The sequence below is a fragment of the Natator depressus genome, chromosome 5, assembly GCF_965152275.1.
Source record: "Natator depressus isolate rNatDep1 chromosome 5, rNatDep2.hap1, whole genome shotgun sequence".
NCBI classification, from domain to species: Eukaryota; Metazoa; Chordata; order Testudines; family Cheloniidae; genus Natator; species Natator depressus.
The window spans coordinates 4,746,948-4,768,991 of NC_134238.1; the positions used below are offsets into that span (position 1 = coordinate 4,746,948).

The 22,044-nt window shown below is 44.1% G+C and overlaps 1 protein-coding gene across 3 annotated transcripts in view; it reads left to right on the forward strand.

Moving 5' to 3' along the window:
* The window catches only part of FAM219A (family with sequence similarity 219 member A), a 139,251-nt gene that overhangs the window by 71,710 nt on the left and 45,497 nt on the right, over window positions 1-22,044 (forward strand). For all 3 annotated transcript variants that reach the window (XM_074952264.1, XM_074952265.1, XM_074952266.1), the window contains exon 2: window positions 8,705-8,804. In XM_074952264.1, coding sequence (XP_074808365.1) covers window positions 8,705-8,804 — 100 coding nt within the window. The remainder of the gene's footprint in view (window positions 1-8,704; window positions 8,805-22,044) is intronic.

The window sequence follows — 22,044 nt, forward strand, 5'->3', positions numbered from 1 at the left end:
GGTACAGATGTGGGGACCCGCATGAAAGACCCCCTAAGCTTATTTCTACCAGCTTAGGTTAAAACTTCCCCAAGGCACAAAGTGTTTGTCCTTGGATTAGGTAAACGCTGCCACCACCAAGTGATTTAACAATCAGGGAAAGGACCACTTGGAGTTCCTGTTTCCCCAAAATATCTCCCCAAGCCCTTACAGCCCCTTTCCTGGGGAGGCTTGAGAATAAACAAGATGAGCACAAACCAGCCTTGGATTTTTAAGACCCAAAAAACCCAATCAGATTTGTTAGGATATAGATATTCAGGCCTGTCTGCAAAGGCCTGTACTTTAAGAATTTAGGTGTATTCTTATCACTTGGCTAGTTAGAGGTATAAAAGAAAGAATCAAAATCACTGTCTGCCAGTGTAAGGTCCTTCTCTTACTGTGACAGTCTGAGGCCCTGTTCTTAGGCTAAGGCCTTTGGCTAAGCGACAGAGGCAGCCATAAGCTGGGAAGCGACCGGTCACATCCTCACATTCCAAAGTAGTCACATTGAAAGAAGGTGCTATTGGGCTGTTAGGTATTATCAGGACAGGATTGTATTCCTATCACCTCCAGAGAAAGGGAAGTGCCTAGAAGATGTAAAAGGAAATTGCGGTTGATAGTTTTCTGTCTGGTAAGAACTCACCTATCAATAGACACAGCTGGGAAACTCTTATGTCTTTATAGATGTAGTTGTGAAATCTTCACTTCTGTATTGTTTTGTCATTATAGTTCCCACTTTGCTATTGTTTATTGGCATGGTCCCTGTCTGGTTCTGTGATTGATTCTGTCTGCTGTATAATTAATTTTGCTGGGTGTAAACTAATTAAGGTGGTGGGATATAATTGGTTAGCTAATCATGTTACAATATGTTAGGATTGGTTAGTTAAATTTCAGTGGAATGATTGGTTAAGGTATAGCTAAGAATATTACTATATAAATTAGGGGCAAACAGGAAGTAAGTTGGGATTCGAAAATAAGAAAAAAGGAACGTGTATTTAAGCTTGCTGGAAGTTCACCCCAATAAACATCGAATTGTTTGCACCTTCGGACTTCGGGTATTGTTGCTCTCTGTTCATGCGAGAAGGACCAGGGAAGTGGGAGAGTGAAGGAATAAGCTCTCTAACAAGATTTTTAAAAAAGAGAACTTTATTAGAAGAACAAAAAAAAATACGAGAACAACTCTGTAAGATCAGAATGGAAGATAATCTTACAGGCAGTCAGATTCAAAACATAGAGAATCCCTCTAGCCAAAACCTTAAGTTACAAAAAGACTCAAAAACAGGAATACACATTTCCTCCCGCACAGCGAATTTCACAAGCCAAAACAAAGAAAACCTAATGCATTTTCTTGCTAGATTACTTCCTAACTTTACTGGAGCTGGAGGGCTTGCATCGTTGATCTGTTCCCGGCAAAGGTATCACACAGACAGACAGAAGTCTTTCCCCCTCACTCCAGATTTGAAAGTATCTTGTCCCCTCATTGGTCATTTTGGGTCAGGTGCCAGCCAGGTTACCTGAGCTTATTAACCCTTTACAGGTAAAAAGACTTTGCCTCTGGCCAGGAGGGATTTTATAGCACTGTATACAGAAAAGTGGTTACCCTTCCCTTTATATTTATGACAGCATCTAAAGATAAGTCTTCCCCCCTCAAAGACTGGAGGGGCCACTGAACTGGGGAACAACAAATGAGGAAACAGGAGTCAGATCATAGGTCTCCTTGGGATTCTAAAGTGACGTATAGTCAAGCATCAGAACACAAAAGACTTTAAGCCAAGATCCCGTCTATCTCTGTTAGGTCATCCAGGTGGGAGTTAAACACCAGTGGCACTGACTGAAAATATATGTATGGAGGTATAGTGGGGAAGGAGGCCACTGTGCCTCACTACAGGCAGACTGCAGGTCACAGTTTGTAGGGGAAACTCTGGCCCTCTGCAGAGCACAATCAGTGGATAGTCCAGCACTTTCAGGCAGGGGCCAGCAGTAATTAACGGTCTGTAAGGGAGCTCTAGCCCTCTGGGTGGGGCACAGCACAAACAGTCGATAGCTGAGCACCTTTAGGCGGGGTGGGACACCAAACAGTTTAGGGATCTGGCCAGCTATCAGGGCAGAGCAGCAAAGAAGTTTTGGGGGCCCAGACACTTAGGCCGGGCAGGGACCAAACAGTCAGGAGCCCTTACTCTAGTGGACAGTCGACAAATGCAGACCTCTGGGCTGACAGGTGGGAAGGCTGCCACCCCAGGGGTGAGGTGGTAGGGGGACCCGGGCCCAGCCAGTTCCCAGCCCAGGGCCCTAACAGAGGTGGAGTGTTCAGGCACTGGGTCAGCGGAGAATCCCACCGCAGCACTCTGACTCGCGCTCCAGCAGCAGAACGGGACCAGAGTCTGGTTCCCCTGGGCTACTTCCTACCGCAGTCTGTGTGCAGGGCCATGTAGTCCAAAGGTCCTCTGTCTCCTCGGCTGCTGGCAGTCCCCACATCTCCTCAGGGCATTCATCTGACGGCGGTCCCGGAAGCTCCTCGGGGTACTCGTCTGTCTTCCCCAGCCACAGGTGCAGCTCCACTCATTCTGTAGTCCAGGATCCTGTTGAGATCCCAGCTCCCTGGAAGAGACATCTGCTCCCTCCAGTGCTTCAGCCCTAACTGAGCTCCTGGCACTCCTTTTATACTTCCTGTCCTGCCCCAGGACTTCCAGTGAGGGGGGGACAGATTTAACTCTGCCCACCTAGGGGAGTGTAGTGGCCACTCTACCTCGCTACAGGAGGTTAGTGCAGGGTTTGAAAAACTTGACTCTCCCAGGGTAAGCTGAAATTTTGCTTGGGTGAGTAGAGCGAGGAGCCATTGGCTCTTTCTGGAGTGGGGCAAAGAGGGAACAGTGGCTGGGGGCATTACAGAGCATCCCAGGGTTGTTGCTGTTTTCACAGGCTGGGAATGAGGAAGAGGAGCAGGGTACAAGGGGGATAGCAGGGGCAACAGCAGTAGAGAAACTCAGCATTAATAGATGTATTGGGGAGTTGAAGGAGCATTAATTGGGGGCAGAGTTTGGTTTTTAGGAGGAAGTCAAGATGTACCAATGTAAACTTAAATAAGCACAGGGAGGAGGAAGAGGCATTGCAGCATGACTGCCTTCACCTTCGTAGGCTTAGCCTTAAGGCCGGTGTTGAATTTTTTTTCCAAGCTCTGGGGTAACCCTAATATCCTGGCCAGTATCATCCACTTGATATTTATACAAAAGAATTTGAAACCTACCAGGTGGAGAAGCTCTGAAAGCTGAAGTCCTTTCTTTACCCACAGCATGGGCCTTTGCAGTTCACGCTTTCTTGACTCCACCCTGCCAATACCTCCCGTGCTCTGAGGCATTTCTGTGGCACGCCTGACTCCGTCAACAAGAGTGCCAGTTGGTTAATAGTTTTAATGTCTGTTCACTTCAAACCAGACAGACTGCCTGATGTCACAGGCCACTTAGCATCATACAGTAACTGCTGAGTGGTGACAGGTTACAGAAATTGCTGGCCTGATCTGGATTTCATTTGGTTAGAGGTGGAAGGCTTGTCTCTTGGCCAGGAAGTATTTGCTTGTGATTCCCCAGAGCAGGGATAGTCAATAGGCAGCTTGTGGGCCAAATCTGGAAGGCCAGATGCTTTTGAATGGACCATAACATCTTTTTATTTACTACTTATTATCAGTATTATTATTGTTTTTGTATTATTTTCTCTGGAGTTTGGACCTTGACAATACCTTGACCAAGAAATCTGGACCTTGACAAAAAATAGATTACCCCTGCCTGAGAGTATATGACGGTTTGAACACTTGCTAGTGGAGATTAGTGAATTGCCTACGGTTTGAAAAGCTTTTTAAAGCTAGAACTTGGCTTCACAAATTTATAGCATGAATTCTTGAACCTTTTTCCTGTCACTTAAACCCATGATTGTTTCTAAGGATAAGTTATTGGGGGGGGGGGGGGGATGTTATTGCCCTACGTGTACTAGGTGCTTCACAGAAAACAGACAGTTCTTTTCTTTGTCCCAAAGTACTTAAAATCTAAATGGCAGACTTGACAAGCAAGAAAAGAGGTAACCTGGCTCAGGAAGGGAAGTTATTCATTTAGACAGATGTACATCGTGGTAGGTCCGGAGTTCTTGCAGTGTGAACGCTCCGTTTTTCAATACATTTGATACTGGTATTGCAGTAATACTGAGAGGCGCATTGTGTGAAGCGCTATCCGTATGTGTGCACACACCCCGAGGAGTCTCTGCCCCCAAAGAGCTTTCCATATAATGCTGCAGAAATTGATTTTTAGGAGGATTTGAATGTTGCATGGGTGGGTGCTTAGCAAATGAGTTTGGGAAGGGCATTCTCTGCATATGGAGCAGAATAGCAGAAGGCACAGATCTTCATAGGGGGGTTATTTTCTAGCTCAAAAGAACCTCGTGTGACACAATCAGTATGGCAGAAACTCCTTTGCTTGTTGAAAGCTGAGCTGGCATAAGTGGGCACCCTGTATATGGGGTACATACTGGGTTTTTTTCTTTGCCATTCTGCCCATTTTTTCATTCTCTCCTAAACAAAGAGCCAGGAGCTGATAACATCTGCTGAATTTTCAGACTCTGTGTTTGAATGGTTTTAAAGCTAAGCAAAATGTGTTCACCTGTCCCTCCTTGTGTGTGTTTGCAGAGTGTATGAGCCCAGGAGAACAGCCTTTGGAAGCAAAGAGGCTCTCTGTTTCACTGGTCGCTCATGGAGACAAATGTGAAATTGCTTACAATATGCTGGCAGAGTGTCTTGTATGCAAGCACATCCAGCTATTTTTAGGTGGAAACGATCTGCGTGACATTAATAAGCAACTGGGTCACAATGAATCAGCCTCTGATTATCAAACTAGCATCTTTGAATTGCTGAGTAAAGTAATTGGTAAAGCTGCGCATATCACTCCTTTCTTTATCATTTGAGGATGGGAGAGCTCTCCCCATCTTCTCATCAAAATCAAAAATTCCCAATTGTTCAAAATATTTACCAAAGGGAGCAGAGCGAGGAAATGTTTACATTTTCAACGGTCTTAAATAGGGCTGCTTCTTAGGATTGGAGTGCGTGAGCAGACAGAGCTAAATATAGTGTTAAGTGAAATAAAACACAAGTTAGCAGCATTTGAAGTGGACAGCTAAACGTGATGGGAACTCTGTCAGCGAAGTGGAGTTAATGTCCGTGTGCAGGGGCCGTTCAAAGCGGGCTGGCTCTCCCCTGAAGGTGTCATGGGTTGGATGGTAGGAGAGACATTCAGGCCTGCAGGATATCAAGGGAGGAGGAGAGGGAAAGGAGAAGGCACTTTACAAGGCATCCTAATAGCATATTAATGCCCATGGCACAGTTCTGTTGTCCCATATACAAGATTGCACAATTTGTGAGGTTCATCAGTTCTTTTCTCCACCTCCCACTGAAGCATTCCATGTTGGCCACAGTAAGAGGCAGAATGTCACATTAAATGGACCATTGGTCTCGTCTGATATGGCAGAGCTTGCATTCTTAGTAATACTGGGGAGGGGGGAGAGAACCCTGAGCATTACTTACAAACCTGAAAAAAGCTTTGTTTCATCCAGTCTCATTGCCCCTTCTGTATTTGCGCTCAGTGAATGTTCAAGCAATGGTTACTCACGCAAAAGCTTGCAAAACGAATTTTTAACCAGAAATGGCATATTTCGTAAGGCTAGGACAGAGCTTAGTTTAGCAAGAGGATAAGGTTCCTAATCCCCCCCATTGCCAGAGAAGTAAACAAACAAACCTCACAAGAATCTGACCCCGCAATTAGGCTACTGCAGTTGTGTGAGCACACAATTATGTTGTGAGAGTGTGGTGAGAAAACTTCAAATTAAACTCTGCTACTAGCCAACAATTCTTGCCATGGCTTCAAGTTTTCCTTCTTCTTAGAAGTATTGTGCTCAATCAGCAAACCGAAATAATATCATGTGACCTACAATCAGTTACACAACATAGCTGTAATTTCAAAATTGGAGTATAGAATGTTTGTCTCAATCTATAGAATTCTGTAAAAAAACAAACACACCTGAAATCCATTAGAATAGCAAATGCATGTGGTAGTATTTCAGTGTGCTTGCAGGTATTTTGTTGAGCAAAGGGCTAATTAATCCAGTCAATGCTTCTCTGGCTGTATGGAGTAATCTGTTCAAAATGCACAGTAGCAGAGCATTCCATTTTACGTAGAGACAATTCCAGCAGAAATACCAGGAAGAGTCCTTCATGTTTTTAGTACAGTTTGTTACTATGGTGTCTTGTGTGTTGCTGCACAAAGTGTATAAAATGATATGCAAATGCTAAAATGCTTCTGCTCTTACAAGCCCTGGACACACGCAGGCAGTAGGAAAATTATCTCTTGTTTTGACTGTTTTCCTTAAGTTTTAGGTTTAGAGAGGAGAAGGCTGGACGTGTGCTTTGAGGCTGTTGATGTTGACAGTGACTGTTGTTCAGACAGAGAGCCCCATAACATAAGCCTGTTTTCTTCTCAATCTACCATTAACCTACTAATCTTAAAACACTGCAAATGGAAAAGTTTTCAGTCTAAGCCTGAGTTTGTCTGTGCTGTGAACTGATTTCCTCGTGTGGCCCTCCCAGTTTGATGCTGGGTAGCTAATTTCCAGTGTTAGCCTCCACCAGGGGGAGGCCAAGGTGGCAACGGCAAACTGGTTGTTGGTTGCGCATGGGGAACTCCTGCACCCTCAGCATGTTAATTTCTATGCTGAGCAGATCAGGTGCTGCTTTTAATGTAAAAAAATTTGCTATCACTCTCCAGCAGCTTTACAAAGCTAAATATTTCATCAGAACCCCTGTCATATGTTCCCTTTTGCATAGGTTTTTAGTACCACTGGAAAACTGACTTGTGAAAAAGTAATCTTTATAACCCATGTGTTCCAGTCAATGACCTGCCACACAACTTCCATTGTAACATGACCAAATTAAGTAGGTAGGTGGATTTTAAAGACCAATTCTATTTTATAAAGTTATCTAGATAATCGGCCTTTCAGTTGTGATTGTAAAACAGGCCCGGACCAGTTAAGGTTATTAAAGAGCTGTCGTCTTTCTTCATAGGAGTAGAACTTTCAACCTTCATGTCATTCCTAAAATCCACTTGGATATTTCTATTGGGCCTAACTAAACCGGAGACAATATTTTCTTCACTGCCTGTCCTAAACTGTTGTTGTGGGCTGTTAAACATTCCTTCCCAGATGTGGTGGCATTAGCAGAAGGTAAAATGAGTTGTGTTCTACAGCTTTATTTGTAAAGTATTTTGAAATCCTTGCGTGAAAGGTACTGTAAGCATAAAATACTAGTAGTAGTAAAAAGCAATGATAGCTGAGAGAACACAAATAGTGTCTTGGTAAAATATTGCCACCTTAAATTTTGTAGAAGGTCCCAGTTCTATTAAGACTGATCCTGAATGGACTGACATACTTTTATTTCATGAGTGTGCTTTATTCAGAAGGCAAAACATACTCGGCGCACAGTGAGGGAGACCTCGTGCTGAAGGGTGGGTATTCAGCTCAGTGCTATTGCCGTTGCGTCAAGGAATTGTTCACTAAAGGATCTTCTTTTATTGTTGGCAGGGTATACTAGCCTCTTTCTTTGCCACTGACAGTCTCCCCAAAGTGCCAAATTATGCAGGGTTTTTTGTTTGGGGGAGGGTTGGTTAACAAAACCCAAAACTTCGTAATACAAATTTCAAGAAGTGGAGAGTATGAAAATAACTATCTTATCTGAAATGGCATATTCCAGTATTTAGTATCCCTGGAATATTTGAATTTAATATTAAGCACATGTTTTCCCATGTAATTCTGTCTGTTGTAAATTGGAATTTTCATATGTGTTCAGCTTAGTTTCTAGCTCCTAGATGGGAAGAAATTGACCTTATTGAAAGCAATTTTTGCTACAAAGATGATTTCAACAGCTTTGAAGTTTGCAGTGAATGGATTTTAGATCTTTTGTTAGTGCTGGGATTGTGCAAATAAGCAACCTGTATGTTAGAGGGGTTTGCGGAAAGACTATACCATACAATACCGCCTGGATTTTCCACAAATGGGCCTGGTGGATGGGACATCCAGGGTTCTCCAAGAGAATTTCAGTGCAGCTGCAAGATGCTGAAGACTGACCTACTCAATTGTCTGCAAAATGGGTACAACACAGGCAGTAAGGGTTTCTTGACCCCCTGTCATGCAAGGACCAGCAGTTCAACCTCCATGTCCAGTCAATCCTTGGCCTTCCTGGGGTGTTTCACCAGAGTGCTAGTCATGAATACGGACATGTCACCTACGAACTTGACTGAAACGACCACGGCATTTCACACAGGTCACCAAACAACCATCAAATGGTAATGACTTTGGGTTACTACCAACCTGGGCAGGATTTGAACTGGTGACAGAAAATCTCCGTATTATCTTGGACGATCTATCATCTAAGCGTGTTAAAAACGGATTTTTTTCAAATAGTGCCCTAAACTTATTAAATGGTTTCCACAGTTCTGTAGAGTCTCTGGGTTTAAATGATCTAAAACACAAAGCTGTGCCTCTGTCCTACCAAACTTGGATGCTGGTGGACTCAGCCAGCAGCGAATTAGAGAAATGACTGCATATCTGTGTGTGCTAAGCCGTGTCTGATGGTTGGTTGTTTGGTTGTTTTTTTTAACAGGATCCAACCGCTGCATCTATCTCAGACAGAGACTGTGATACAAGGGAGGGAGAGACTGTAGCCATGAACTATAAACCATCCCCACTTCAAGTGAAACTAGGTGAGTCTCTGCGTTAACACAGAATGATGGTTTTTTTTAAAATGAAAGCTTGCCAAAGGAGTGCAGTATGCTATGGGATTCTGTGCTGTGACACTCATGTCTGTTACTACCTGGAGCACTCCAATCAGTTAAGACAACTTGTTAAACAGTTGACAAATCTGACCATGCGCCAGACAACCTGTTGCTTAAGAGGGACCTCCTTTCTATTACTACACTGGGGCTTCTAAAAGGGAAGCTAGGGGAGTCCCTCCCTCTTGAGAAGACATTCCAGAAAGGATGGTGTCACCTTTGTCTCTGAAGAGGTGCATCAAGATGAGATAAATATTTAGTGCTGATAAAATGCTAGGCTTGTAAAAGTCATTGAGGTGAAATCCAGCTGTTGTCCTGAGCTAAGCTGAGGCTTTAGCTCAGCAGTGCATTCGCTTGACAAGTCCGACGATCATATTTCTACCATAACTCTGGCGGAATTTCTCCTCAGACATAGCTCTTAATTAGAGTAGACGCTGTGCCTGCTTAGTTAAGCAAGTATGTGTCTGGTGGGCTCGTTCATATATGCAAACGAATGCACTGTTGAGCTAAAGCATCAGCTTAGTTCAAGACAGCAGCTGGATTTCATCCGCAATGACTTTCATAAGCATAGCATTTTATCAGCATGAAATACTTATCTCACCTTGATACAACTCTTCAGAGCCAAAAAGTGACACCATCCTTTCTGGGAGGTCAAGAGGGAGGGACTCCCACAACTTAAGTTTGAGTATTAACTAAGCAGGCACATCGGACACACTAATTGAGAGAGATTTGAGGAGAACTCCCACCAGAGTTTTGGTAGAAATACAGGTTTCAGAGTAGCAGCCGTGTTAGTCTGTATTCGCAAAAAGAAAAGGGGTACTTGTGGCACCTTAGAGACTAACAAATTTATTTGAACATAAGCGTTCGTGAGCTATGAAGTGAGCTGTAGCTCACGAAAGCTTATGCTCTAATAAATTTGTTAGTCTCTAAGGTGCCACAAGTACCCCTTTTCTTTTTGGTAGAAATACAGTCCATCATAGATAGATATCTATATCTATCTAACACATATGTTTGGACTCCAATCTTTGCTTCTGGCTGTGCCAAGGATTTTAGGAGGAACGTTAATTGACATGGGGCAGAATGGGACTAACTTGATGTCTTGAGCCATTGGAGCTGTTTGTTCATCCTTGTCAACTGCCTCTACTTTTAAAAACTGTCAGACTCACAAGATGTACTCACAGTTCAGTGTGGCTCACCTCTTTTTGTTTCAACCCTCATTCCCCTGCTGCTTCTCTTGTCTCTCCTTCATTTTCTGACTGGTGTAGGTCTTGAACTCTTCAGGGCAGGGACTGTCTTTTTAATCTTTTCAATGCTCTGGGCAAAGTTATAGTGCTATATAAATATTCAGTAGCTGTCCTCGCACAGCATGGGCCATTTAGAGGTCAGGATTCTAGTCCTGTTGCAGATGTGGCAAAAGGATAGTGGCATTAACTTTATGCTTAACAACGTTAAAAAAAAAAGTCAGTTGTTCTAATGTCAAACTCGGTCCCTTGATCTGACAGTAGACTAATCCATTGTCTGTTTTCTCTATGGATATTCAGACATATAGTAACCACGTGCCATTCTGGGAATCCTGGTTCAAATGAGCTCAGTTAAAATATCAACTCAGCATGAACACAACTTTTACTTCCCGAGCGAGCAGTGGTTGGGAATGCTGCATGGGTAGAATGCTACATCCTGGGACAGGATTGTATTCAAAATCATTAACCTGTCCAGCCAGTGAATGTCCTCCATATTTGGAAGGGTGTCCCATTATGTCTTGTGACAGAAGCATGGTAGCTGGAATGTAGGTGCTCAGGAATGGGTGTTAAAAATAGGAAGAGCCTCCTGGTTGCACTGGAGTTTTCGATAATTCCTCAGAGTCGGGGTTGGCTTGAACATAGCTAGTGCAGTAAAACGTTTAGCTTTTTCTCAAGTAAAAATACTGTGGGACCATATTTTAAAAAACACACACAAATGTGCTGTAGTTAGTTCTGTGGAAATACTATCACCTGGTTCTGGTAACAAACCACAAGCATTTACTTATGATTTATTACCCTGACCCCTTAATGAAATTATAGCCTTGATATGATTTTAATTCTACTATATTTGCTTGACATATATTCTGATGCTCCTTTTGTGTTTTTATCACTGTGTCAGACTGTAAATTCCTCGGTGCAGGGGCTTTGCCTCTTATTTGTAAATAACTTGATAATGAGGTGTTCTTCAACGCTGCTGTCAATGTATGTGCACCTAAGCGTTTATAGGGTATTTCCAGCTCATCCTTACCAGAAACTATAACAAATGGAGCTGGTACCTCAAGCCTATGAGAACAAGACAGGGCTTCGATAAGGTGGAAAAAGGAGAACAAAGTAATCCCAAAGGTTAAATCTCAAAGTTTGATATCCATTGGAACAGAGCAGTGCCCTATGTGATTCCCACAAGATTCTGTATTGTTTTAATGATGCTTAGGCCACCTACTTCCCATTTCTAGTTCCTTTTTTCTGTGCTGAAATCTTCATCAGTATCTTAGGTTTGTCCTGCCCACGTTTCAGATAAAATGGGTGTGTAAATAATAGAGCATTTGTGTAAAATTTAGCAATGGAGCTAGTTATTTGCGTTCCAAGATGGAACTTTAGGTAGGTAGGTGAGAGATCACAGGAGTCTTGCTGACTCCAATACACCCTGGTTTCCTTCACCCACCTGGTGGTTGTGATTTGGAGCATGTAATAGGGTTTAGAAGTTTTCTTTCACCTGCTCTCGACCTTACCACAAGGAAGCAAAAGTTAATGTATGCAGAATTTCATACTTGGCTAGGAATTGTCATCACATCTAGGGACTGGATGGTAATGGTCACAGTTTCAGGGTAACTGCTCCTGTATGCCTACCCACTGCCCCTACAGTCTACTCCAGGAGTGCCCAGTCAGGTGTCATGTCTCCAGCTGTCACCTGTGTCCAGTCTGCCTAAAGGCCAGCACCTGTGCCTTGCTGTCTCTCCAAGGGCTATGACAGAGGTACAAGTTACCATACAGCTTTTTCTCAGCAAGCACCTTTATTCTTAAGGTAAAAGCATTACAGCGAAAACTGATAAACGATAAATGTTCCTTTATGCATGATGAAAGCTTTCCAGAGGCCATCAGTCTTACAGGGCCTTAGTAGGCCAAAGTCTTTTCAATCCCTTCTGCAAGGGTCAGGAGCCCCCTTGAACGAAAAGGCCTGTCCATTTCCTGGATTAGAAGGAAGGCCCTGACTCAGTTTAATCCCAGCCTTCTTATATCAAAAGTCCTTTCTTCATCTGTTGGTCTCAATTTGAGCCAGCATATGCAAGCCTCCCCAGGGGTGGTACCTCCCAAGAGGGCTGGGGGCGCGGTTTGCAAGTTGAGTGATTTCCCCATAATCACCCCACACAAGCACACTATTCTTAGTTTCTGGCGGAGCTGTGGCAATCCTCCCTACCTGGAGTTGCATCCATAAACCATCCCATATACTTAACACAATATGGTCCCCAAAGATACAGCCCGCAGTTGCAGTAATGTACTATAGAATTCTCTGCCAGCTATTAAGGCTTCACTATATCAGAATTACGGGCGATGACTATAGACCTCTGAATTTGATCTGCTATTAGGATGTCTTGACAGTTTTTAGTGAAGCCTAGAGAGGAGACATGTATGTACGAAGCTGTAGGTTCTAGAATAAGAGAGATTTCTCTGGGTGTGAAAATGTATGTTCTCTGAATCAAACTTAGAAGTCAAGCTAATGGAGACTTAGATGGTGTAATTAATTAAGACCTTTTTTTCACTTCCCTTAGCAGGTAACCTTTTCCCTTTAGAGTCTCCCTCATTTAGACACTTGGATGCAATGAGCTAAATCCAGAGGTTTTTGCTAGTGTCAGATGATCAGGTGGAGATCCATGCTCAGTGGTGGAGTCTTGAGGGGTTTTGGTTTTGTTCGGATTTTTAGTGCAAGACTGCATGGTAGAAGTGACCTCAATTGCAGCAGCACCAGATAAATTATCTACTGTCCTAGTTGCAATTGTTTTCCCTCCAAGCTTAAATCTCATGCTGACATTTCTCTTAATTCTAAAACATACAGTGGCTGATGCTAGACAGCCCCATAAGGAGAAGCAAGTGTCACAAAGTAGCCTTTGATGTGAGCTACAGTAGTTCAATTATATCATCTCCTAACACAGTCAGAAATGGTCCTTGCTCCTTGAAGCAAGGAGCCATCCTAGTACTAGTAACAGCAGAGCTATTGCGTGAATTAATTGGGTACTAGCACCTTCCTGCTGGCAACTGCATTTCAGGAGATTTCTTTTTCTTCTCTGTGAAATATTGTATGGTTTACTCTTTGAGCAGGTCTATTGTTGGGGAGGAAATTCTCCTGTCCTGGAGCCTGGGGGGCATTTATAAGTTAGGCATGAATGCCCCCACACTCCATCCCTGCCTTTCTGATGGCGCCCTCTCTGCCTCACTTTCCCTGGCCCAAAACACAGCAACACCATGGGCCGGCAAGAGAGATTGAGCTGCAGAAGGGACACGGGGAAAAAGTGGGATTTGAAGGAGAGAGATGGGGGGAGAGGAGCTGTCCCCTGACAAAATATTGATGATGTTCTGTATTAAAGGTAGTAACCTGGTTAGATCTCTAAGGACTCTCCTCTCCTCCCACTTTCCCCTCTGCTAATCCCACCTCTCCTGAGATGTTGACCAGGACTAGATGATGTTCTGCTGGAGGCTGTGCTGCTGCTTAAATCTGCCGGCGGGCTCACGGTTGAGTAGCAAAGGGGGGGAACTCTTTCACGATCTCCAGAGACCGCTGAGCAAGCTACAGCAGTCGCACGCAGGGAATGAGAGTGGGACAGGCAGTCAAATCAGAGTTTCATGTGGCCATGTAAAAAATGGCCTGTTGGCTACTGGCCCAACCTCTGCCTCGTGCTAATTGTTCATCTTTGTTTCTGCCACTAGATTGTTTTGTGCACAAGAGTCCTGAGATTTTATTCTTTGCTACTAGGGAGGAACTCAGACTTCCCGTTTCCTTCCGGTCTGTCTGATTTTGTGGGTTTCTGTGTAGACGTTACTTAGGTTGTCTACTTCAAAATGCAGAAAACACTTAAACTTTATTTGTGCTATCATATTAACATCTGTAAGCCAACAGGCAGGATTCCTGTAAACCACAAGCAACTCTCCGGAATAAACTTTATTTAGAGCATGTAGTTCTGCCAGTGATCTAAGACTAGCAGTTTAATGCAGAATTCCCATCGCAAGGCTGATGCAGCATGATGTTCCCCCTGATGTGGTAGCATTAAGCCCGTCTTAGAGAGCTGGCTTTAAGGATGGATTTAGATTCCAGGCTGTGGCTTGGTGGAGAGCAAAGTTAATTGAGGAACTAATCCATTTGAGGAAAGAGGGCAGGCTGACCGCACACGCCGTGGTATTAGCTCCTACTGCCTACCTCTTGAATGACATTGATTCATGACAGATATTGCATTGCTCTGCTGCTGGGAAGGAAAGGTATAGGAAACACTAATCAATATTGGTTGAGAACGACAGAGCCTTCAGCATTCAAGGTAACAAAATCTGTGCATTTCCAATCTAACCCCTGCCCCAATAGAGGGTAGCCTTCCTTTCTCTCCATAGTGCTACTGAAATTCTGATTTTTCTTTTTCGATAGCCAGTTTAATTTTACTTTTCAAAGGAAATGCAGTGGGTGTGGGATTGTTTTGAAAACAGCTGCATTGAGCAGCCACAGAGAGCATACAATAGCGTAATCCCATTGCTGACAGCATTCAAGGACACAGCACTCTGTGCACAGGGTCAGACGTAATGACTGAGGACAGGTGTACAAATTTTGCTCAGCTGTGGGTTGCCATGGCAGCTTGCCACAAGTTTGAGTCACAGCTAAATTATGTAAAATAGGGCCAATGGCAGCAGCCCCTATTTGCAACACAGAGAGACTGCGAGGTCCCCACCTGACCATTCCCTTCTCAGATCAAGAGGGAGAATTGCATTCTGGGATATGTTGTTTGTAACAGGCACGTCTGCATATTAACTATGTTAATTATATTAACTCCGATGAAGTGAGCTGTAGCTCACGAAAGCTCATGCTCAAATAAATTGGTTAGTCTCTAAGGTGCCACAAGTCCTCCTTTTCTTTTTGCATATTAACTATGAATCCAACTTCTTTTGTGGAGCTGAATGTGTCAGTACAACCCTGTTGTTGTTTGTCCCTTTTCCTTGATGCCTCTTGCCTGGCTTCTTATACAAAAGAACTCCGTGATCCAAATACTTCATGCAGATAATAGAATAATAAGCAAAGGTTGTAAGTGGCTGAACAAATCAATACCATTAATGTATCCTTTTGTCAGTACCTCAAATACTGTATTATTCCCAATTGTTCTTCTGAGACAGGGCGATTCATGCTAATTAGGTAGAGCAGCTGTTGTTTCTGGGAACAAGCTGTATAGGTGGATTACAAGAGCACTTTTAACAAAGAAATTGCAACTCTTCTGCTAGCTCCCAAGGTTCCAGCTCTATTGAGAAAACTGCGGATCTCATATCCGTAACCATTTGCATTGTGACCTCAAGTGACATCATTACTTTAAGTGCACAAAGCTATTTTCTTCCCTTGGGAGTTCCCGTTTCCTTTCAGACTGTGTCTGTACTGTGTGCTGGGGGAATGAGTAATGCGGAAGCAGAAGCAAGTGGCACTATAGCACTGCAATTGATTGTCTTCATGATGATAAAAGTGCTGTCTCCCACTTGGAGGCCTCCTGGGCATGAGAGGAATTTATTTAAACATAATTTCATGTGTTGTTACTTTTTCCAGTTGTAACAAATTGTGCATACAATTTATTGTAGCATCCTTCTTGCAAAGTATCTCAAGACTCTTTGTGGGGAGGGGGAGAATGTAAAGCTCTATAGATTTTGGGACAGTGGGCCTCGTGCTGGCAGCATGGGGATATGATGGTAAAAAGAGGCCACTTCCAAATGTAGTGGTGATGCAAGAACTCTTGCAGGTTACTTGGAGAGGAGAGACTGGAAGGAAGCAATAAAGGGGAGCAAAGAGGAGGTGAGTGGAGTTTAGTGTTGGTCACAGACTCAAGTGAATGAAAATGTGCCAGGCACAGGAGAAGACAGACTCATAAAATCCCCTTTTTTTACACAAGTACTCTTGGAAATTAATCAGAGAAGCCAAATACGCCTCTACCCCGATATAACGTGGTCCTCAGGAGCCAAAAAATCTTACCGTATTAGAGGTGACACCACGTTATATCAAACTTTCTTTGGCCTCGAGCATTTCAGTTATTAATAGTCACTTCCCGCCCCCTGACTGACCCCTCAGAACCCCTGACCCATCCAACCCCCCCTGCTCCTTGTCCCCTGACCATCCCTAATCACCCCCAGGACCCCACCCCCTACCCAACCCCTCTGCTCCCTGACCCCTATCCACACCCCCGCCCCCTGACAGGCCACCCCGGGACTCCCACAACCTATCCAACGCACCATCCCCTGACCACCCCACACCCAGAGCCTCCGAACCATCCAACTCCCCCCCCCCCCCCCCGTCCCCTGACCGCTCCCTGAGACCCTCTGCCCCTTATCCAACCCCTCAGCCCTTGCCCAGCACCCTTAACGCCGCTCAGAGCAGCGTGTCGGAGCCTGATGTGCTGATCCACCAGAGCGCGCAGCCCCGCCCACCAGAGCACTGCTTTACCACGTTATATCCGAATTCGTGTTATATTGGGGTAGAGGAATATATATTTTTACTTACGGAAATTAAATGAAGGGTCCATGGTTAAAGCAGAGGACTGGAAGGTGGTGTCATAAGTGCAAAGTATAATTAAAATCGCAGACAAGGAGGAAACTTACCACATCTATGGAAAACTAAACACCACAGGCAGCACTGCAGAAGTAGCGAGCAGGTATGCCAGTTATACCCAGCGTGCAGGTAATGTGGCTTATTTTACCCTCATTACTTTTTTTCCATATAGTAAATGTAATGTTGCTGAAACATCCTGGAGAGACTTAACGGGGGCTTCCCACCAGTATGCGTCAACAATGACTTGGAGAGGGGCAGCTCTAGCTGGGTTGATGGGAGAATTTATTTAATTCAATCCATGGCGCCTTTGCTGAGACTGCCACAAAAAAGGAGGAAGGGGAAAATTAGCGCCAATTGTTCTGCCTTCTGTGGTCTGAGCTCCCTTGGAAGCAGGATCCACCAACACATTTTGCATAGCCCACCCATGGGGAATGTTTCCCCCTTAGCCTGAATTGACCAGACGTTGTTATTTCTCTGTTGTAAACTTAGTGTTGTTATTTCTAACCTCTTCCTAGGTAGGTGAGCTTCTCAGTAGTACCACTCGAGGGAGACCAGTAGAACTGTGTGTAATTAACATAAGCTGGCACCAGAACAGACCACAGCATCTGCAGACCCTCAGTTGTTCAGTGCAAACATTTTCTGCATTTCGTTCATGAGAGATGAGTCTTAAACTTTGTCTATCTGACAGTTGATCAGATTTGTTCTCTCCTTTTTCCTTCTCTACATCGCATATTCAGTTATTAGCAGCCTGCAACCCCTCATCGCTGTTGGTGCCAAAATGCTGGGCCAGCAGATAAGGGTTGCATTGAGTAGGAATAATATGCACTTGTCAAAGAAAGGAGATTGTTATTCTTGACTCTTGACTACCATTCCCAGGCAAAGACGATGCTGACAGTACCCTAGAAACATTCATGTCCTCCCTCTGAAATCATAAAGGATCCTATGTACCTAGTCTGGGCTGAAAATGAAGGAGGTGTGATATAAGCCAGCTGCCATTACACAAGGTCACAGCGGCACTAACCCTTTCATATGGTGGACCACTTCTTAATTATTTATTTGTACTACAGACGTGCCTAAGAACTGCAGTCTCTCCTTTTAGCCAGCATCTGCCTCTGCTATGCTGTCTCCAGGCCACTTTGCAGTCCTGTCCAGCCCTTCTGTGTGCTACTCACCCTCCAATCTTGGGATCAGAAATTTTATCACTGATTTAAGAAGAAATGAAGCAGCCACGCAGGGGGCAAAAAGTGAGGTGGTGGGGTGTTTGTCATTTACACAAAGAAGCCTCTGGACACTCAAGTGTCTTGGACTAACAAAGTATCTGTCAGGCATGGACAGATGCTTTACCATTGAACAGAAGCAGCTCTTAGGACCACAGTCTGAGAATTGTTGCAGCCTGCATAGGCTGCAGTCATTTTATGCCAGTGCAAGCAGTGACCCATCTGGCTATTTCCCTTCTTTCCTTTCCTACCTTGCAAACTTTTTGCAAAGCTCTGGGTTTTTTTTCTAGCTGGCATAATTTTTTATGAACTGGGTCTTGTTGAAAGAAAATAAAGCACTTATGGATGCCACATATTTACCAGAGATACGATTTGTAAAAGAGCGATAAAATCACTGCAGTAATTGGACAGTCTTCAGCGCAATTAATCCATTCCTCAAGTTGTTAATCACAGCTCTCTCAAGAGGTTCCACTTACTATCTGGGTCAAGGCTGAATAGCTTGTGCTGATGGAACGTGTTTATTACGTCATTCATAGAAAATGACACATCACAGGTCGGGACAATGCAAAATAGCTCCAGGTTCATTTGCGTGCGCTTGCACACACACCCCCTTTCCAAAGGGAACAATCAGAAATGATCAAACACCAGGCCAAAAAAGAGCATCATAAAGTCTTGTAATAACGGCTTCCAAACAACCAGTAGAAGTAGCTTCATCCGTTATAAGTACGTGGGATCCTCCTTCATTAGCATGTTAACCAACAGACAGGACTTTCTGCCCAAAATCTCATTGGGTCAGATCATGGACGAGATGGGACTTCTATTTTGGTGTTGTGATTGACCACTGAGCAGAAGGGCACATGTGCCAAAACCAAGTGCAGCTTTCCTACAGGAAGGTTGCTATTCTGGTGACAATGCATCATACTTCTCACACTCCTAGTTCGTTCTCTGTGAGGGGCCTGCCCTTTCCCAGTCAGTCTCTGACTCTACTTTGCCATCTCTTCAGCATTTACTTTTCAACTAAGCCCCAAGCATTTGCACTGTGGTCTGCAAAGTGATGACTGCACTGGGCTAGTGTGGTCCGAGGTAGTGTTTTCAGTCTGTTCTTCTGTCACGGAGTGCCCGGGCGATGCTCTGGAACTGCTCCCCATGAAGCCAGTCAGGACTCTGGGGCAGTCGCCTTCCGGTGAGCAGCCTGTCCGCAGGGCAAACAGCTCACACGGCTTCCACCTTCCTGGGTCTGACCTCGGAGCATTCAGCATCCTCTGCCCCTCCGTGTGCTTCCCACAGCGAGACCGCTCAGGCGGGGCTCCTGGGGAAGCCAGAGGGTCCTGCACCCCAACTTCGCAGTCAGACGGGACTCTCAGCCAGCCAGTAAAACAGAGGTTTATTAGACGACAGGAACATGGTCTAAAACAGAGCTTGCAGGTGCAGAGAACAGGACCCCTCAGCTGGGTCCATTTTGGAGGGCAGTGAGCCAGACAACCACGTCTGCACTTCACTCCATGTCCTAGCCAGCCCCAAACTGAAACTCCCTCCAGCCCCTCCTCCTCTGGGCTTTGTTCCTTTCCCGGGCCAGGAGGTCACCTGATTCCTTTGTTCTCCAACCCTTTAGCTCTCACCTTGCAGGGGGGAAGGGCCCAGGCCATCAGTTGCCAGGAAACAGGGTGTCGGCCATTCTCTGTGTCCAGACCCCTGCACACACCTGCCCTCTAGGGCTCTGCAGTGATCATACACCCTTACCCCACCACCTAGATACTTAAGAACTGCATAGGGGAAACTGAGGCACCCCCACAATATTCGGAGGAAACATTAAGAACAGTCCCACTTCGTCACATCTTCCCTCCTGGATGTTTTGCAAAGGATTTAGGAAGAGCAGATGATCTTTCAGTACCTGGGCACAATGAGGTCAGTTGTTCTGGGTTGCCTTGTAGTTTCGGTGTTTATGCAGGACTCATGGCTTTTGACTGTTTCTTATGGTTTGACATAATTGGTTAATAGACTTAATGGTCCCTCCTGGCTTTAACAATCGTCTAATCTGACCACTACATAACACAAGCCATAGAAATTCACCTGACAATTCCTTTGCTGGTCCCTATAATGTCTGACTGAACTATAATATATCTCTTAGAAAATTATCCAGACTTGTTTAAAGGCTTCAAGGGAGGAAGGACCCGTGTCACTTGTTGCTAAGCTGCTTGCAGGTTCACTGTTAAAAACCTGTGCCTTATTTCCAGTTTGACTTCTTGTAGCTTCAACTTCCAACCATTGGATCTCTTTATACCCCTGTTTACTAGATTAAACAGCTCTGATATCTTCTGCCTGCGTATGTACATACAGACTGTTTGATCAAGTCACTGTTTAACCTTTGCTTTGATGAGCCAAAATAATAGGTAATTTCTCAAGGCTCTCATTGTGAACAATATTTTCCAGATCTTGGGTTTTAAACAGATGTCTAGGAAGAACCCACCTGATGGACAGTGTTTCTTTTCCCTTCCCTCAGAACTTGGCTAGGTTATCTTAGGGTTGCGTGGACACACATGGGTTAAAGAGTGAACTCAAAATACAAATAAATCCTGTTTGGTGTCCCAGGTCATGGGGAAAATACCAACAGTCTCTAAAACTAATCCTTTTCTCTGTCCCCATTGCTAAAACTGTGACCGTGCATTGGTTTTCTCTCACTTCTACTGTAACCAATGCCATCTACTCCTCCCTGCCTCTAACCTGTACAAAATGGTACAATTTTAAAAGCCTTCTCCTCCACTCTGCCCATGTATTTCATTCCCTCTTTCACATCCCTTCATTGGCTCCCTCCTACCTTCCACAAGAGTAAAATTATTCATCCTTTGCTTTAAGGCTCTGCACAGCTCAGTAGGTACCTACATCTCAGCCCAGTTTTTCCTCCTACTGTCCCTCCTAGCCCAGCATTCGGTCCGGTCCTTTTTCTGTAATCTTTGTCCTCGGACCCATTCTTAACTCCATGCCTTTTTCTCATGTTGTCTCCTACTCTGAAAACAGCCTGAATCAATATAGATTAAGCTTCTCTGGGCAGGAAATTGTCTAAACTATCTGTCTTGTAAAGCAGCACTGTTCAAAGCATTATATAAATAAACCCTCTGGAATCTTCTAAAACATGCCTATTGTGTATCTAAAAAGCATCCTATTTTACCTGCCCCTTTGTTTACTTCTAAGCTTGCTCTTTCTTGTTCTAAATTTGAAATAATTGCTGCTTTAACTGTGCATCCTACAATAATAGTCTCAGCCATAGCATTGTTTTTGTTCACCTGTATGAAATGGGCACAGTTAAGTCAGCTAGTGTTGATGTCTCGTGAAGGAATAGTACAGTTCTCCCCATCTAGCTTAGTCATCTGCAGTTCAGAGTAAAAAGTATTTCCTGCCATGAATACACTGTGAGCCGTATTTGAAAATAGGCTTCAATCACATCGGGCATCCTGGAGCTTCCTGCTGCTGGCTGCCACTTTGTTGCAAGGTGAGAGCCTTTGATCTAGAGACTGGAACTTCATCTCTCCTCCTCGCTTCAGTGCTGGAGCTGAAAGTAGGAAGAGCTGACTTTTAAATGATGGGGTTTACATTCCAGTCAGTAGATATTGGCTTGGAATTGCAATGTGTGAGAAAAAGCCGAAAGTTCAAGCAGTTGTACGCTGTGCGGGTCTATCTAAGACATGATGTCTGACATATTGAATGACCCCAAGATAAGAATACATCTTGTATTTAAAGGGACACTGTCAAGTACTGGTTGCTTGAGTTCAAAAGTGAAGTTGCTTTTTAAAATTTACTGTAGATAAAGGAACATTCTCTCTTTTAAAAATTAATAACCACCTTTAAATGAAAGCAGATATCTCAGGATTTAAACATTCACATGTAGTCTTGGAAACCTAATCCAACAGCACTGTGGCAGCACATGGGAATTTGAATGTGTAACCAACTAAACAAAAGTAATATTGGCTAGTTTTAATTTCATTGTCTGAGCTGAGTGAAGTGCAAAATGGTTAAAAGGTATGAACCAATAGGGGTTTTTTATATTATGCTCATCCCCATAGGGAAATGGTGAAGAGTAAAGTAAAGCTTCAAAAATCCTTTCGCTATAATCTTTGCTAATGCTAGTAGCATATAAGATGGCTTCTAACAATATTAATGCTTTT